The following is a 19633-nucleotide window of genomic DNA, read 5'->3' as shown; positions in this document are numbered from 1 at the left end:
ATGCAGCGGTATCTGATTCAATCCTGAATTAAAATCTAATCTACTAAATATCTACCGGTATATCTATATATTACTCATTCTCCTCAATGAATATGACCATTTCGAAATAGAATTAGAAAATCTAAGCCTGAACGGTTTATATTCCACGGTCTAATTTTCAAGGTCCCTAGCGAACCACACATATCTCATCGTTTCATCATCGGATACAAAACCACAAATCATAAACGATATCGAAAACGGATTTCGTAGATTTCTATATATACAACGCGACAACGATGATTTTCATCGGGAAAACGCCGGGATTTTCACTGATCATAGAAACTGGCACGATGCCAGATATCATGGAATCTTAGCAGCCATGGGAAAGATGTCATAAAATTTCATTAGAATTTATTTGATCATAATAATAACCTTCCCCTCAATCACCGCAGGCAGTAAGTATGCGGCTTGCATTTTTGATGAAATAACCTCGCCGTAAATTAACGCCCTTGAAACTTCCATATAAAATACAAACCTATTCATCATAACGTTTTCAATTCCAATTAATTACGTCTAAAATCCATTTGCAAATTAGCGTTCGTCAATTTCGCTAATAGGTGAAAAAAAGCGCTAACTAAAAAAACACGATCTCATTTAATTAATGGTTTATAACGACCGATATAAATACGGTACTGAACACGCATCAACACTTCAATATCACCATACATCAAACGCAATGCCACTAACATCGTCACACGAATTCCTTAAAACTTATTTTTCATTTTTAAAAAGTCGAGCAAAAAGAAGAAAAAAAAAAACTCGACGAATCGAATTAATTCGAAGCTCGAATCGATCATAAAACTAATCAACATTTAATACTCACGGGGCCAAGTCTGATCACAAGTCTGTCCACTTTTTTTAATTTCAAGGGCTGTATGTTGTCTAACATTACAGCCATGCTGAAGTATCCATGCTGACTGTTATTAGCGTAGTGCCAGTACTACTATCTCTCAATACATGTGTGTGCAGAGCTGACTGAGTCTATGCCGATTGTATGTGTACACGAGAAGCCACACTCCCCGAACGAACGAGCCAAACTTGTAGGTCACAATTCCTACCAAAAAACCCAGAAATCACTGCTTCATCTGTTAGCCAGACACGCACCACGCGTACTGTGACGAGCTGACTGAACGTGCGGCCAGCTGGGTCCCGATACCGTGTGATAACTCAGTTCAAAGTCTATAACACTTCTACTAGTGTCAGCTCTATAGATATCATCGTATAAAACATATACGCATGTTTCAAAAGAAATCCGAAGCCGCCATAGATCTATAAACACTAATGAGGATTGTAGAATATTCCTCGTCAGTTGATTGACAAATTAGTCACATATGCATTTCAATTAAACCTTCTAAATATAGAATAGAATATTCTTATGATCAGTTAGATATGAGTATCAATCCCCGAGTGTTATATATACATAATAGCAAACACCACTCATTTGAAACTACAGGTAATAATCTTTCAGTGACAAAGGAATAATACTCGAGTCATCTCTGTCAGACCATCCCTCTAAAGCCACCACCTAATATTACCCTGCACTGATCTGTTATTGTGACGTAACAAATGTTCCTCATCCCGGTGCCTCAGTTCATGAAAAAGTCACAATTAAAGTTAGGCACACGCACGCAGGGGGTAGGATGGGGACAAAGCGTGACAACGACGACAGACTTCGAGCATTGAAACAAAGACTCATTCAATTCCGTTTCTTTTTAACCAATAGCGAAACCATCAGGCTGCAAGAAGAACAATGTCTTCTATGTAACAATGAAAATCTAACATTAATCATTGAACATCAGCTGGGCACCCTTCAATCCCGCTCGCCTCGCTCACCGTAACGTCGTCCTCGGGGCCAGATATCGTCATATCTCTTACATTACCAACAATGAATGAACTTCAGCCCTCGATGATAAACATATTCAAACGATAAGATAATTTAATGTATTTTCTAGATTGTCGGCGAGGATTGAATTCGCCAACGAAATTATTAATATTCAATCCCTTTCTTGTACAGATGACGAGATGACGCCTTTCACCACGCGGTATTAAAACTTCCCTCGCTCTTGACAGCAGCAGATTAAACCACGTATTACAATTCAAATAAAAATCTATCGTGTTCAAATAGGTGATATACACACCATATATAACAGCACTAACATTTCCCATGCGTTATCAACAACTACAGTATTTCAAGCGTCTCCGGAGCTTCTGTTAGAATATTTCATTCGAGCACTTCAATATCTAATAAACCTTTGTAAATACCCTTAAAAATAATCGCTATCAATAGAGCCCCAATAGTTATAAATTGCTTGCGAACGATTTTTTTTATTTAATAAATCTGGCCTCGTTAATGAACACGATATTAATTATTCTAGTGTATTGTAGTAGCAGCACATCGCAATACGCAACGTTTTTGACGAGCATAAATAATGCATTTTGCTATAACGTTTTTTTTGTTTTCTTTCTTTTTTTGTTCAAATGTAGGGAACGGTAGAAAGCTTTGCATGTTCGGCGTGTACAGGCGCATGACTCATCATTCGATGCTTGTGGTAAACAACACGGTGTAATAGGAGATGAGGCTCGTCAAGGGAACGGATCTATATACGACAAAGACATACACGCGATTATAAAAATCAGCACGTTTCTATCACCGTTTCTATCAAGAAAGAACTTACTAAAAAAAAACACTAGGCCTACAAAATATCACGGTATTCGAATTACACCGTTCATATTCCCAGTACTTCCATCATATTGATTCATATGCCGTTTATGTTTATGTTTCCAGTAAGTCACTACGACCGATGGACTGGATAGAGGCGAAATCTTCTTAAATCGTAAAAGTTAATCGATTGTGGAATTTTGATTTTAACTATGAACGCTGATTGTCCGTCGGTTGAGCCAGGAACACACAACATCAACAACGACAATAGTAACACCGCTGCTGGGCCTGCATCAACAGTAATCAATACTATACTGAAGCATATACACGTATATATATACCAATACATACAGCTATATATCATTAGTAATTTCTAATTCTAGTGCTAATTAAAGCTCCCTATATAATAATCAGGTCAGGTGGTATGATCTATAAACCCCGGCTATTGCTTAGAGGAGATTCGTATTCCTGCAATGGTTTTTAGTCGAAAAAACAGAAAATACAGACATTGATAGAATTTTTCGATCTTTTAAATTTGTCCGTATATTCATTACGGGTTTGATATTCTCGTCTTTATTATTTGAGACATACAGGGTGTTTCTACCCCTTCATAATATAACGCTATATATAACCGTGGACTCGAAAAAGTTTCGGAGTCGACGATATAGCCGGTTTCACTGCCTATTGACAATATCGCGCAAATAAAAACACTAAAAGTAATGAGCACTTTTACGTTACTGAGTGGTACTTTTTATGACTTCCACGAAAATCATTGAAGCAAAGCACGCAATAAAATAACACAAGCTGAACTCATACTGAGGAGAGTATTCTGTTATAATCTAGTGTCTATTTGCAGTAACATTGGCATCGGTGTGAACTACCAGCACCACCAGCACCACCACCAATACTGCTGACGTGTGGTAGAACTTCACGGCACAAAAAAATAGCTCTGCTGTTTGTACTCACTCATATATTACCACTTGTACACGATTGCCCAAGGTTAGAAACGAAAGATCTATAAATGAGTGAAAATATAGCGCTCTTTCGCGATGAGTTCAATACTAGGGTTCGGGTAATAACGAACAAGCGATTGAGCATTTTCGACATGTATCTCATGTGCGTCATCAAATTTGAGCCGTTAACTTCGCCCTGTTTCGTCGCGTAGGCCTATAATTTTCGTAATCGAGATGAGAATAGCTTAGCTTCGAATAACTTTTCAATCGTCAAGAACAATAAGGCAAGAATACAGACTGAAATGCAAGGCGGAATAATTCAGAAGTCATGCGTTAAAAAATATCTAGTCGGCTAGATCGAAGACAGGGTCCGTACCATTTACAGTTTTTGATTTTCTATTCCAAGACCTAATATAACGTCAAAACAAAAGATGTTTCCCTTTGCCACCATGAATCTATTTTTCCGATGCGCTAAAATCACGAGAAAAAATTACCCAGACCACATTTCTTAAATTCCTTAGCTTTTTCATCGCTTCAGACGCGAAACTAAATTTGATACACTTTTCCGAGCCTTGAGAAAATGATGTTTAACTTCGACCAGATTTTCAGGACTAGTACGAACCCTGCGAATGAGAATACATAACAGTCCTACCTCGTTAAACAGGAACGCGATCTGTTAGGAACTGACCCTGTAAATAAACAACGAAATTGATAGTAAAACATTTGATATTCTCACCTGGCGTGTAGGAGATCGTTTGTCGGACATCGTGCGACCATTTGGACGATTTCAACACGACACGTTGTGCCCCGATGATCACATTAACCGCTGAAATATAACCACCAAATTCTTCCTCATCTGTAAATCATAAAAGAACAAAAAAAAATATCGCGTGGCTTTAACAATGCTGGTTCTATTAACATTAATACACTTCCTCCGTATTCAAATAAATTGAAATGATAAATAATTTTGAAAAAAAATTCACCCGGCGTCAGGTTTTGATTTTTTATTGAAATTTACGTTAACCGCGGAAAGAAATGTTTTATTTCTTCAATTGAAATTTGTGGAGAGAATCTGGATATTTACTAATCAGAATGTGATCTCAGTTCAATTATGTCAATTCTTTCACCGAGTCCATCGTCGGAGCAGAAGAGTGGCGGGGACCTGCTGATGTGGAAGCCGATGTGGAAGATGACGTGATGTTCTATTTTTAGCTACGATAGACGGACCACTGATGGATGATGATGGATGTAAAAAAAGTCCCCACCCAAGAGCAGCCATCTGCAGGTGACTCAACTCTCCCGGTGACAACACGCGTTGTTGAATTAATCACAGCGAATCCATGCATAGATTATACCTACAGAAATATGAATCAGCCCCTAATAAAGCCGGCCGTTGACCGAAATATTTTCATACCTGAATTAATAATTCATCCGAAAAAAATATGGCATACAAAAACAGATGGCAATGAGGGGGAATTTTTTATACGATTTATCAGGAATATTTCTATCAGACACTATAGTGTAACGACTATATGCTTGTAACAGCTACAACTACCAGTTAGATATATCAAGTAGGTCAAGGTCACGTATTCTGTTGCGCGAATAACTAAAGCATTATTTCCTCAAACTTGTTGGGAGAAACTATTCACGTTTAATAATATGGGCCCCCATAAATGGCCAGATTTTTGCTCTTCATGCTAGTAGTAAAAATGTGTCTGAGGGGTGTTCTATAACGGACCCTGAACGCCCATTATGATTTAGATCCTTTACAGCTCTGTTTAGGCTGTTGACGTCATTTCCCTATTTTCATCACATTTTTTTAACCTCAATTTGATTGACGATAAAAAGTAAATCTCATATTAATACATCAATTCATCTATTTCATTTTTTAAGGATAAACAGGTTTTATTCGTGGATAATTTTTTAACAAGAATGTCGTCATTTGATTGTGTAATCAGAGAGGATTGAAAAACATCTATCTCTCTCTCTGTCTCAACGGTTCGCTCTCAATTACACCAAACATTTACATCCGCGTTGCCATGGCTACGTGTATTGACTCGGCTCGCATCGAACTCTCTCCGGCGGCTGACGTTGTTGTGATGTTATAAGAACAAGTTGACAACAACAGAAGTTTGTCGTTATCACGAGGGCAGCAGACACGACAGCGATGCCACCACAGCCCCCAGCCAGGTCTGACTTAGATTCGACCAATATTCAAAAACATATATTACATACCAACGCTAAAGATCTGTTTATCTTTTACAATAAGATATACACCTCAGATACTGGGCATCCAGGACAGGATACCTTTACAACACTTCACTCAAGAGCTTTTTTAAATTTCTTTTAATAACAGAAAAATATTGATATGCAGAGATTTAATCGTAATCATGGTAAAATTTCTTTCATTCTGTTGCTCACGGATTTCTTCATATAAAATGTTGGAAATCCACCTGAGGGCATCTACATACAGCAGACACCCTTAGTTTGCTTTGCAGCAGAGCGGTCTTTTCAAGGATAAGTTCCAGCTCAATGGAGAACTTTACTAATATCTCCAGCATATTTGAGCCGCATAAATTTCCCTACCACGTAAAGGGTATTGAACAAAATAACCTTTATATTTCCTATGAATATCACACGTTTCAAAAATAAAAGCGATACACAAAACAAGTCAAAAATAAGGACCAGGTTTTGATCATTACTGAGCCGAGTACCTTCATTTAAAACCACTACACACTGCTTCAACTGGTGTAGGTAGTCATGGTAACAAGAGAACTATTAGTGCAGCTGTATAGCCCGATAAACCCCATACACATTCCCCCAATCCCCCCCCCCCCCCCCGTTCATTAGACATTGCTTACCACAGGAGAAGAGTTGAGTGTCACATTGAACTGTCTGTCTGATTTTTAATCCTTAATTATTCAGTGATTTCAATCATCGTCATATGTAGAAAAAGTAGTACATAAATCCGACAAGGCATTTCATATCAATCACATCTGAAATAGAAATTATAACGAATCATATATCAATGTGGCCACATTGTCAACTGAATGAATTGTCCAGTGAATGCAGATATTTCAAAATATCAGGCCCTACAATCTGGTCAGTAGCATACCCTCCAAATTCCCTGAATTTCCCCTGATTTTTCAAATTCCCAAGAGTTTTCCAGGTTTTCTAGATCAGTGACCACCACCATAGCCGGAGAGAAGTCGGATATTCGAACAAGGGCAGGAATCGGCAGCGTGAAGCTACCTGGTACAACAAAATATCAATAACGCCGAAATCGATCACATTTACTACTAAACAATGGAAGAAAATCTATGCACAGAAAAATGTATCGTAATACGGAATTTATAGAGGTGAACACGATATTCAACGAGACAGAAATCAATAGAACTTTAATAGACATTATTGCCGCGTCTACAGCCATTGATCCGAAGAGGCTGCACAGAAATTGATTAGTTTTTCAATTCTACGAACTCTCGTCGACCTTCTAACAATAATGACAATGTCACTACTGAAATACTGGGAGCGAGTGAGCCATTCGGTACAAGACAGCGCTCAATCTTGTGACGAAAAAAATCCCGAATGGATGGCACCATGCCAGGAGATTGACATCATCAGACAGAATTTATTTCAGAAGATTTCAGCGTTTCAATGAAATAATCATCATCGATATCACAAAGTTTATTCTTAGAAAGAGCGTGTATGTATGTAAAACAGGTGGTTATTTAGAACGAGGAGATCTATGTGCCCATAAAATGGTTCAATACATTCTTGGCAGCCATGTTTAATCTTGCTCAAACCGTCGGTTGGTACTGACGTGTGGATCACACATCATTGAAGATACACTAGTCTGCCCTTATATTCTCTGTAGTCATGGCAACAGCTAAAGTAATGGATCTTCATCCAAAGGCAGCAGAAAAAACTACACTGCATAATATACAGGGACAGAGGAGATCAATGAAATAAGAAATAAAAGCCTCCGAGCTTCAGCTGCTCTTGCATAAAAAGCTCTGAACTAAACTATTTGCGCTCTTGATAAAATATAGGTCAAGGCAGCAAAACTTCCCTCATGGAACATCCCTCATCAGTCCTCTGAACACACAGAAATCGGTACTTGAAATATTTTGATGAGGTCGATAAATAGTTCAGTCAGGCACATAGACTACTACAATACAATGTTTGGTTCAAAAATGAGGTCATCATATCAAGATTATCTCTCCATAGTAAAACAGTAAACATTTCAACTAGGATATAATGATACCGCGGTACATTTTCCTGTTCGCTTGCTATTCATAAATCTAAAAACTAAATCCAATATCATTGCAATGGAAAATTCTAGTTAAACAAGCCTAGCCACGTACACAATAATGACCTGTACATTCATTACAACCAACTCATGGTTTAATAATGAATATTTGGAATAGGTCACCTATACCAGGCAATAAACACAATAAGGGCCTGTGTTTAATAACTGAGGAGTCTAACGGGGACTCAATCGATTCCTACAAACAGAAAATCATTGCATCATCAGAACTATCGAACAAAGCATCAACACCCATCAAACATCCATCCTGACAATGGACAATGGACAATAATAGGAACATTGTTTAAATAAAGATTTTATAGTAAAAAGTTAATCATGAAACGACACAGGAAGAGACTACAGGGAAATCGGTTTAATGCAAAAACAACGTATAACAAACAAATGTTTGAGCAAGTTAAATCAATACTTCTGATGCTACCAGTCTCTCATAGTCTGAGATCAGATATTTTGCCTCCTCAGAATCAGCTGTTACTCAATTCTACACATGGTACAATAATCTGCACAATATAAGCCTAGACAGCAGATGTGTTTTTGCGGTTCACTCAAAATCAACAACCGATCAAGAAATATATTCTCAATTTGACAGCTGCATTTTTTGTCACGAGTTAACAAGAAAATACTAAAGACTCTTAGAATTTGTTGGTCACATATTTCTCGTGCGCTGTTTTTTTCGAGTTAGATTAAATATGCACTAACATGAACGCTTACAACATGAACCGTGTGCAAATCACGATACAACTAACTGATATTCCTTATTCGCATCTTAAATGAAGCAGAACCAAACTCAGGGTCAACGTACGCTCTAAGATTTATTACCAGGCAACCCATATTCTGCATCTAAAGCCTAAATCAGATAGGCTAACTTAGATCCAGTCTAAGTAAGATTAAGATCATTTTCCCTCGCTCTAATTAAATTCAACAAATTGGCCAGAAACCAAACCAAATAGGCCTATGATAACCCAGATTCAAATATAAACTCTTGTTCAAAAGGTGACATTTCCAGAGCAGAGAAGTGTGCAGTTGACAGAGACTTTAAAATTCAAAGAAAGGGGATCAAGCTTGTGAAATTTGATAGTGACAGTCAGTCATGGTTCTATTAAATCAAGATAAATTTATTCATGCGTTGTTTCTGAATATCGTTTTTTTTTAGATCGATACACAGCCCATACACTTCAGCCTCTATGGAATGGCTGTGCGTATTCAGGCTCTTGACCCTGTCATGTACTTTTTTAACATATAATAATATAAGCTTATTCCTATATTTTATTTCAATTCGCTCAAATCAATCAATATCAGTGGAGTTCATTTGAGATATCAAACATTTTCATGGTGAAAAAATTATACATATAACAATGGAAATATTGGCAGAATTATAAATTAGCAAGTTCTGTCATTATCAATGAGGGGGCCGGGCGAGTAATGAATTGTAATGTATAGCACATCTCGGGTGCCAAAACAGCGATCAATACGCCATCTAGCGGTCAAATATACCATACAACAGAACACGCGACCACGTGTCGATTAAACGACGATTATTCGTCACTGGTTCGACGTAAAGCGATTTAAACTTATAGATATTGAAACAGTCGATATGTGAATTCACTGTATTTAAACTTCTATACTTTACTGGAGTCTAAACTTACCAAAAACCGTTAAAAACAATCGAGAATTAATATTAAACCGTCCACAACTTGTAAGCGCTTTTCTGATTGGTCGGAAAGCTGCTCGAGTAAAAAATACGGATCCGGACTAAAATTAAGCCATATCCGTCAATTACCAATTCAATTCATCCTCAAAAATATCAAAAACGGTAAACCAGAAAAAAAGAAAAAAAACACACATTTTGAACATTCGAAGCACTTTAGAAACAATAGATATTGGATATCTATTGAATCTTTTTCTCGGCAACAACTGATTCCAGAGTTCGATTCTCCAGGACCATAATGCAATTTTGCAAATGGCAGCGCCCATGAAATGTCAGGAAATTCATGGAATTACATAAAACCTTCATTATTAACTGATTATTTCTGATGTGGAACAATGTTGTCCGCGTGTAAGATTCTTCAGAGAAGCTCGGGATATAGACACTCTCTCTACAATCAAATAACAACAGCGAATGTTACGTCTACCAGGAATCTGCTTGCATCTTCGTCGAATTCATCATCACCTCAACAACAAATTTTGCAGCAAAACAGCTTTTGTTCATCACATCCAAGCAAAAAAGGGCCTTTCTTTAGATTAAATGACGCAAGTAAAGAATTTCAAAGATTTTATCGAGTAAGTATCAAACTAAGTAACAACTATGAATGAGGAATTAAATGCGTTTTTTCATTTTGATGCACTTTTTTAATTATAGGTTTTAGCAACAAGTCCTGTTCTACAAAAAGAAGGGAATGCACTGCTGAGAATTCTTCAATCTTCAAATCTCGCCTCCAATGCGCAAGATTTATCTCGAATATTCGGACTAGGTTTGTTTGTTTCACAATTTGTAAAAGGCAGTAATTGATAAATTAATAGCTCTTCTTATTTCAACGTTCTCTGTAGGAAGCACTTATTGGTTCAGTACATCAAAAAAACACCGGAAACAGCAAACGGATCCAAGAGCGAGTCAAGATAGAGACGATGATAAAAATGATGACGATAAGAATGGTTGGTCTTAAATTACAGTATGAATATCTAACTGATATTTTTTTATCCACCCCAGGCAGGGATTTGAACCTGGTGGCATTATGAGACTGCAATGGCATAAAACCCTGCCTGATTTGCCTGAATGTGCAGGTACTTGCGCAATTAGTCGTGATGTCATTATACGCCAATCAGAAATCACGTTTTATCTAAGCCCAGGTTATTCTGGAGTTCTAGCCATACGTTAGTTTGTCTCAGCAATTATACAACACCAGTGCAATCAGGCTAATTGAACGAGGCTTCTTGCTGTGGTTGAGTCTCACAATGCCATCAGGTTCAAATCCCCGCCAAAGAAGAATTGAAACATGTATAATATTCTCTTTTTGAAATGAAGATCGCGGTAAGATACCGATACTTCCTAGAATGATTTTCATCGGATGGGTAATGTTTGCAATCTACACAACTCTACGAGTGCTCACTGGTGAAGATACAAGTTCATATAGATTTGTTTCATGGAATGAATTTGTTCATGATATGTTGGCCAAAGGCGAGGTATGAATGAAATCCTTAATAGCTGCTGACTACAAAATTATCGCGTTGTTTTGGTTCTGCCATCATTGCCACTACTACTTGTAGCTTTAAGTGAAAATTTGATTGAGTGAAAAGATGGGAATTCATTCTTATATTTCAGGTAGAGGAAATAATCATTCGTCCGGAAGCGGAATTAGCCATAATCTGTTTGTCGAATGGTGCTGTGGTTAAAGGGCGAAGGGTGAGATTTCCGATATTTTCAAATGATCAGCATCAGTTTCTGAAGAAAAAACCCACATTTATGAAATAAAACAATTGAAATAGACGCTTATCGGTTGAAACCATCGTTTACTGATTTCATCCCCTGAATTTTTCAGGCTGAATTTCAAACCTATACGATGAAAATCCCGGATCCGATTAAATTTGAAACGAAAGTTCGTAAAGCTGAAGCCGATCTCGGCATCAAACCTGAAAGAGGAGTTCCGGTATCTTATCAAAGAGAGGGGTAAGATATCTCGATACCGTAATCATTTATTACCGAGAACTGTGGTGTTTGATAAGTTGTATTTTTACAGAAATTGGGGTCCTGTTATAGTACTGTGCTTAGCAGCTCTAGTCGCCTTTATTGTATTTCGAAACTTTGTACAGATCAAGTTACCAAATCCTACAGATATGTTCGTAAGTACGATTAAAGTTAGGTTTGATTCGAAAATTACAAGTGTCTTAAATTGTTTATTTGTACCGGGATAAATGATTTATTAGGCGAGTGAACGTAAAGCTAAATTTGTACGAGTCGATCAATTGACGAGGCAAGGCAAAGGAACCAGTTTCAAAGACGTAGCTGGATTACACGAGGCTAAAGTTGAAGTTATGGAATTCGTTGATTATCTCAAACATCCTCAAAGATTTAAGGTAAACGTGATATGGGCTTCTTCGATCAACCAATCCCAACAGTGCAGGAGTGGCTCTAGAAAATATGGAAGGCCGGGGTCCTGAATGAAAGGAATTCCCTCGTTACGAGATATTTTTGAAGATATACGTCCAAAAATATGCAATTTCCAAAATGATGAGTGTCAAATTCGCAGGTTTTAATGATAATTGCCTTGACGGGAAGGGCAACCTCAGTGGGAAGGCAGGGGTTCGGACCACCGAGACCACCCCCCTAAATACACCTCTGCTGTGACATTCAATCATTTAATATTTCAGGATTTAGGTGCTAAAGTGCCACATGGAGCTATTTTACTCGGTCCACCAGGATGTGGTAAGACACTACTCGCCCGTGCTGTCGCGAATGAAGCCCATGTTCCATTTCTAGCTATGGCTGGTTCTGAGTTTGTAGAAATGATCGGAGGTATACTATAAAGGTCTTACAAATACTGCTCTTAATATTCATACATCTATAAGCGTATTCATGTTATTAATTGTAGGTCTTGGTGCAGCTCGCGTCAGAGATTTATTCAAAGAAGCTCGGAAGAATGCACCGTGTATTGTTTATGTCGATGAAATCGATGCGATTGGAAGGAAAAGAAGTGGATCGTAAGTGATTGAAATCATTTTCTAAACAAAGTCCGTTATGAGCCATAATACCAATGCTCACTGAACGCCAACATTATTCTGTGAACAAATAAGCCTGATATGAATTAAATTCGATGAAAATACCATTCTTTATAGCACCAAATTCGTTACAACGTCATATTTTTCTTGGTCCTGACGTTGTCTTTACATCAGAATTTTGTCATTCATGTTTATTTTGTAGAAACATGCAGCAAGGATCTGGTGAGGAGGAACATACGTTAAATCAACTGTTAGTGGAAATGGATGGAATGGGGACGGTCGATGGAGTTATAATGTTAGCGTCGACGAACAGAGGCGATGTTTTAGATAAAGCTCTTTTACGTCCTGGTCGATTTGACCGTCATATTAATATTGATTTACCCACGCTACAAGAACGAAAAGAAACTTTCGAAATGTACTTGAAGAAACTTGTTTTAAAAGAAGAGCCTTCTTTATTTTCACCGCGTCTGGCCGAATTATCACCTGGAATGAGTGGTAAGATTAATATTAGTGATAATTAATTTGCTATATAACATGATCTATGAAAAAACCATAGCGATTTACATTAAAAGGTTACATTTATAGTACAAATATTGATATTTAACATTATTTCCAAATGGAGAGAAGAGCATGTCTTGGTTGATTACAAAACATCACCGCGTATTGAACAAGTGAGCTATCATTGTCTCAATGATTTGTATTTGATATTTAAGGAGCTGATATTGCTAATATCTGTAATGAAGCGGCTTTGCATGCTGCAAGAGATTCAAACAAATTTGTAGCCTGGGAAGATTTCGATTATGCAGTGGAAAGAGTTATAGCAGGTCAGTTATTTTGATTTTGTGCGTATCATCTCATAGTGTTAACCTTATACACTGGCAATCATTCTTACTTACTGAACAGGCGTTGCTAAGAAGAGTAAAATCTTATCCGTTGATGAGAAACGTATTGTAGCTTTTCACGAGGCTGGACATGCTCTTGTCGGTTGGCTTCTGGAACACACTGATGCATTACTGAAGGTATAGTGTTGATTCTGAATTCTTTTTTCATCAAAAAGAAAAAGACAGTTCATGGATTATTTTACATGAAAGAATAATCTTTCAGATTTCGATTGTACCGAGAACAAATGCGGCTTTAGGTTTCGCACAGTATATGCCTTCAGATAAGAAACTCCACTCAAAGGAAGAGCTTTTTGAGAAGATGTGTATGGCATTGGGCGGACGAGTTGCTGAGAGTTTAATTTTCAATAGAGTCACTACAGGTATTTTGAATCGAGTAAATCGTATCCTGTATTCATCGTATTGAATTTATTACTAACCAGTACTGTATTTCCATCTTTATTTATAGGTGCTCAGAATGATTTGAAAAGGGTGACACAATTAGCATACACCCAGATTCGACAATATGGTATGAATAACAATATCGGTCCACTGTCATTTGATGATGATCGTTCTGGCAGTGAATTCGTGAAAAGACCGTACAGCAAAAAATTAATGCATCTTATCGACGAGGTTTGTGTGTTGAAATATTTAGTAGATATATACCGCGTAATCCTTCCAATTCTAAAATCATTATCTTCGGAAATTTGATTGTAGGAAGCCAGAAGTTTGGTAGCTAGGGCGTACAAACGAACTGAGCAAGTTCTATCAGAGAATAAGCATAAATTAGAAAAGGTAATTAATAGATAATTGTGCATACGTAGGCCAAACATCTGGGGCCGGTTTCACAAAGCGTAATTAACCCTTAATTATGATTAAATTACTAATCATGATTAAATTATCATGATTTAATCAAGTTAGGTGTTTCACAAAACGTAATTAACTTTAATTATAATTAAGTTAATTACAAAATTTAATTCGCCTCTACGCGAAACAACTAATTAACCATATTTTGACGTTTATAGGTAGCTGAAACTCTTATTAAACATGAAGTATTATCCTATAATGATGTCGAACAGCTTATAGGACCACCGCCATTTGGACCGAAGAAGTTGATAGCAGACCCGATGGAAGAAATGAATGCCCCTACTGATAGTCAGAAAGAAAGTCCAGAAACAAACAATAAACAACAATCCGTATCTCAAACTAATGCAAAAAAGAAGTCATAGTGTTTGTTGTTATTGAATCATATGTATATAGTTTGATAATAGAAAATATATAAATGATTAGTAAATTATTTCAGTCTTATTTTGTGGATTGAAAAGAAAATGACTTACGGTAGTTACCTTTTATCAAAATTCAAGAATACTGATTATTAACGAGTTGTAGAGGACCTAGAATTTGCCACAGAAATGAATTTACAGCAAATTAAAACACATTGTCGAAGATCTTCAGCCCATTAAACATATTTACTGATGTTAGAGACCAGCAATCAGTCTACAGAAAATTCTGTTTGACTTGTCCTCCGATTGCGACGAGCCCATAAAAATGAATGAAGCAACAAAACAAGTTATAGATTGAACAGGAGAGGTCATTTATTCAATCATAGACATGTTACAAACAGGGTTAAATCAACTCTTAAAGCAATGAGTTTCATTGATCCACATCTGCAAACATTCATTTACAAGAATTTACAAGTATGTACAAAATATATATATGACGTAACTGTATGTTTTGTTTTGCGATGCGGTTTCATTATTTTCTGAACAATACGTTGATTTTCATTTCACCTCGGAAAAAATATATTATCAACCATTGCACCACGTTTCAAATCAATTTCTACGTATTCTTTCTTAGCGAAGAAAAACAATAAGATTTTGAATCGAATGCTATTGAAGATCTTAGAACGTCAACTGAAGAAATAAATCTCCAAACGCAGCAGCAAAAATCATACACTAAAACTGATGACAATGAAATGTTTCAATGAATAGTTTATTATAATCATTATTTTCTACGCCGCCTGTTCTATAGGTTGGCTACCATCGACCACTTGACCTTGACCTTTATTCACATCGCTTATGCAGACCCACTGGCCCTCTAAAGTCTCCTTCCATAAGCTCACCTACAATAGAAACGGAAATGAAACACGTGATGAGGTCTGATTCACGTGAAGCCTAGATAACCATATTCGGAGCAAACTGTATTTCAGTTATCTAAAAGATAACGTTGAACGAACCTTATTATCACCACCTGACACTGCTAATATATTGCCTGTAACTGACCAGCTCACGTGCCACACAACATCGTTAAACTTATGCAGTATTTTGGATGACCACGTATTACACGTACCATCACTTGTCCATATTATAACTCGACAATCCTGAAATTATACACCGCAAATTAGAGTCATATTGAAATTGAGATTTCCAGGTCAGTGGCCACCCTGTGTTTAGATGAGTAACTCTTACCTGAGAGCAGCTAGCAATTATATGTTTTGAAAGACCAATAGAAGGTGCCCAAGCCACATCTCTCACCCAATCACTGTGTCCTTCTAACTTTTGTTCTTCCACCCAATTTCCATCTTCCTCTCTATCAATGAAATGCAATTATGAAGTAATACATGTAATACACTCGTTATAATACCAGTAATGATAACTCTTAGAGTAAATGCCCAAAATCCGATGACTGTAATTAGTGACTCTGATATCATATATTGATAAAATAACCCCTAGCCTACTGGGCATATGTGTAACTGAGCATCAGTCATCTCTACCCGTGAAGAAGCAACATGTGAGCTAGTTCTCTCAGAGGCAGCAATCAGGTACCGATTTACTCCTGGTTGAAAGTGGCATAGAGGGATAAGTGTCTACCCCGGGGACATACCACATCATTGGTGTCTTAACGAAACAGTTTCATACTTACTTCCAGATTTTGACTAAATCATCGCATCCACCAGAGACAAATCTTTTTACAAGCGGTGGCCGTTGTCCTCCTGGTGATTCTAACAGACTGTTCGGTTGAACAGCCGGAGCCCAGCTCACAGAGTTACATCCGATCTAAATCAATATTCACCCATTTATCAAAACAGAACATTCAGAAATCTTGTGTAAGATCAATACGATCGATCGAGCTTTAGTTTTACCGTGTGTGCGTTAGTTATCTTTTTATCTTCCCAATTACCATCACCTGTGAAAATAAATCATAGAAAATCTTATTACTGAAATTCCTAACACATTTCATCATAATACGAAATTAAAATGTCACGAAAAGTAAAAGCTGGTTTCTTCCAGACGAGGGAATCCAAAATTCCCTGATATTACTCTGATTTTCAGTTAACCCTTGAATAATTCTCTGATTACATCTATAAGATATCCTCGGACAACAACCAAGACACCGAAAGACTTATCCATGATTTTCAAGAAAGGATTCTGAAGTCCGTCGTGCAAGGTAAAAAAAGTAAATCCGGAATTCCCTGATCTGTGAATAGACGCTGCGAATGATTGTAAACTTACCGGTAGTCGATAATACTGATATAGCTCCATCAGAACTACCACAAACCAACATTAAACCGAATTCATGTGGCGCCCAACAAACTGAATTCACCGATGAATCATGATTGTTATATTCGTGTAGTTTTCCCCAAACGCCGTTCGTTTCTTTCCAAATAATGACTTTACGATCGTAACCGCACGAAGCTAACAAACTACCGAACATCGGATGAGACCAACCGAGACACCATACCGGTCCTTCATGACTACAAACACAATAACAATCATATTAATTCAACTGAAAATCAGATGACATGGTTTCCACAGTTACATTCATTCCATCGATCGTCCTAAGCATTTCATTGGTGATTTTTCAATTTTCCTAAATGGAAATTGGGCCTTCTTTGAACGGATACCCTCACACTACTAAGATGTCAGCAATTGAACGGTGACTTCTGGAAAGGTGACTTTCAAGAGATATTGCTGGAAGATGTTGCTCTTGTTAAGTGCTACATGAAGTATTAAATGAATTCATATCATCTTAAAAGTTTTCCCGATTTCCCAGTAATGTGCGATCCACGAGATCAAGACGATGACCAATACTCACTCTCTGAGTTCAGCTATCATCGTTTGTTGACCGTTTTTCACATCGAATATCTTCACCGATCGATCAGATGAACATGTGGCTAATTTCGTTCCGTAATAATCCATTTGAGCATCATGCTATAAAACAATATACGCCACAAAAATAAACGCGCCGAAAGTGATTTATCTCTCTATTTTTGCAATACTTCTCAATTTCATTAGTTATTAACCTAAAACCATTTATAAATTCTGCACTGATCTCTTGTATTTGAGCTAAGATTTCTCATAAATTATTTCTACTTACAATCATATCCTCATGAGCTGTGTCCACAGTGTTTATCACAGACACCTGTTCAAATTGAAAAATTTAAACAAGGCTACAGTAAAAAATATTTTCATGATAAATATTGGTTGAAGGATGGTTATTTTGAAATTTATACTGTTGCTATCTGGTTTTTAGAGGATGCATGAAGTAGAATATATTTGCCCAGCTCCAGAATTTCCTGAAATGAATGATGTTTAAGGAGGTACCACCTCGAATAACCCGCGCAGGAATAGAGTAAGAATGAAAAAAAGTCTAAAAATCTTAGAAATTCTCCCGTCGAAAGTTGAAAGTGAACTAAAAATCTAAATTCTTCACATTACATTCGCATATGGGCCATCTTGAAACGTCGGTGGTTTCTCATCACTTGGTCCGGATTTCGATAATTTCTTCTCCTAAAAATATCACGGTTTCGACGATGGATGCGTAAATGAATGATTGATATGTGACACAGACGTGGAGTTTATACAATACAATACAATATCATTCACATAGAAAATGTCATGTACATGAAAATATGTACAAAGCCTTAAAAGGCACCATACACGAGGGAAAATATTGGGGTCATCCTTATTACCGAGATGATGTATTTTACCGAGATGAAATTAAATATTACATATTTATTTATTCCTTATCGATTTTAACACTTGAAATCATGTTATATCAGTAATAAATACCTCCTAGAGTCATATTTTACATTTTTTTTATTTAAAAAAAATTTTGACTTCAAAAACGTAAACTCGGTTAGCAATAAAATTTCATTGAATTTGATTGATCGACGATCTCATCTCGGTAAAGTTAAAAGTTAATTTTCCAAAAATATCCGACAAAATATGTAAAATATGAACCCAGCAGGCATTTATTACTGATATAATATGATTTCAATGGTTAAAATGACATAAATAAATATGTTATATTTAATTTCATCTCGGTAAAATACATCATCTCGGTAATAAGGATGACAGAAATATTGAGTACAGACTGGATAGGAAATTAAAGAATCTTAACAAGAAGAAGAAATTGAGATTAAGCGTTATAAAGATAACAGTTGTAATAAGTTGAAATATTATATGTATTTTGTATGATTTCTTTTGAAGGATTAGTGGTAATTTTAGTAGGGATTCTTAGAGTGACAGCTGTCACTGGACTGCTGGTGAACTGCGTGGAGTTTGTTGAGATACATCTGTCATTGAATTGAATAGTCAGTGTCTTTAAGATTGATATATGACAAATCCAACTGATATTATCAACCTAAAATTTTGATTGAATCAGTTGATGTAGTTATGTTTTTTTGATGAAAAAGAGATGTTTTTGTATCACTACAACGTATGTGTAAAAAGGCGGCTACTGACTGTGTCGGGGTGTAAAACCCGGAAGTAAAACTTTTGACAAATTCAGACAATTTAAGCACCGTTTCTAAGCGCTTTATCACTCAAATTCGATCTCAAATATATCTTAACGTTGAAATCTACAATTCTAATGATAACTTACCATTTTCCTTAGCCTTATCTCTGGATATATAAAAGAAAAAGTTGTCTGTCAAACGTATTTCGCGATGTGGTGGATTGAACGTGGCCGGATGTAGATGGCAGCACATGATGGTCAGTGCCGTTTGTTTGCGGGCTGTTTTTGGCAATCAGCTGTTATCGCCAAGGCTCACTGCACGTCA

The 19633-nt window shown here is 36.8% G+C and overlaps 3 protein-coding genes across 4 annotated transcripts in view; 1 reads left to right on the top strand and 2 right to left on the bottom strand.

The window, feature by feature from the left end:
- LOC141901320 (uncharacterized) overlaps positions 1–6647 on the bottom strand; it is a 28061-nt gene extending 21414 nt beyond the window's left edge. The window contains exons 1-2 of one of the 2 annotated variants that reach the window (XM_074788484.1): positions 6513–6647; positions 4388–4507 (exon numbers count right to left, since the gene is read on the bottom strand). In XM_074788484.1, the coding sequence (XP_074644585.1) occupies positions 4388–4417 (30 nt within the window). In that variant the 5' untranslated portion in view covers positions 4418–4507; positions 6513–6647. Of the gene's footprint in view, positions 1–862; positions 1130–4387; positions 4508–6512 lie in introns of those variants that run through there. The other variant, XM_074788483.1, reaches the window with a different exon arrangement.
- Positions 6648–9941: 3294 nt separating this feature from the next.
- LOC141901143 (mitochondrial inner membrane m-AAA protease component paraplegin-like) lies at positions 9942–14798 on the top strand. The gene is made up of 17 exons (XM_074788242.1): positions 9942–10258; positions 10338–10449; positions 10526–10630; positions 11001–11158; positions 11298–11378; positions 11515–11642; positions 11713–11815; positions 11900–12049; positions 12344–12488; positions 12565–12673; positions 12894–13186; positions 13405–13515; positions 13595–13710; positions 13796–13952; positions 14039–14202; positions 14287–14364; positions 14595–14798. Exons 1-17 carry the CDS (start codon positions 10022–10024, stop codon positions 14796–14798), a joined length of 2451 nt encoding a protein of 816 aa, XP_074644343.1. The 5' UTR covers positions 9942–10021.
- Positions 14799–15154: 356 nt separating this feature from the next.
- On the bottom strand, positions 15155–19550 carry LOC141901486 (protein SEC13 homolog). The gene is made up of 9 exons (XM_074788758.1): positions 19456–19550; positions 17947–17991; positions 17665–17780; positions 17082–17323; positions 16712–16755; positions 16492–16625; positions 16038–16158; positions 15806–15949; positions 15155–15691 (listed from the first exon to the last, which is right to left on the bottom strand). The coding sequence occupies exons 1-9, from the start codon at positions 19456–19458 to the stop codon at positions 15581–15583; spliced, it is 960 nt and encodes a 319-aa protein (XP_074644859.1). The 5' UTR covers positions 19459–19550; the 3' UTR covers positions 15155–15580.
- Between the last annotated feature and the right edge of the window lie 83 nt (positions 19551–19633).

The sequence above is a fragment of the Tubulanus polymorphus genome, chromosome 3, assembly GCF_964204645.1.
Source record: "Tubulanus polymorphus chromosome 3, tnTubPoly1.2, whole genome shotgun sequence".
Lineage (NCBI taxonomy): Eukaryota > Metazoa > Nemertea > Palaeonemertea > Tubulaniformes > Tubulanidae > Tubulanus > Tubulanus polymorphus.
This window is presented reverse-complemented; position numbering and strand designations above follow the sequence as displayed.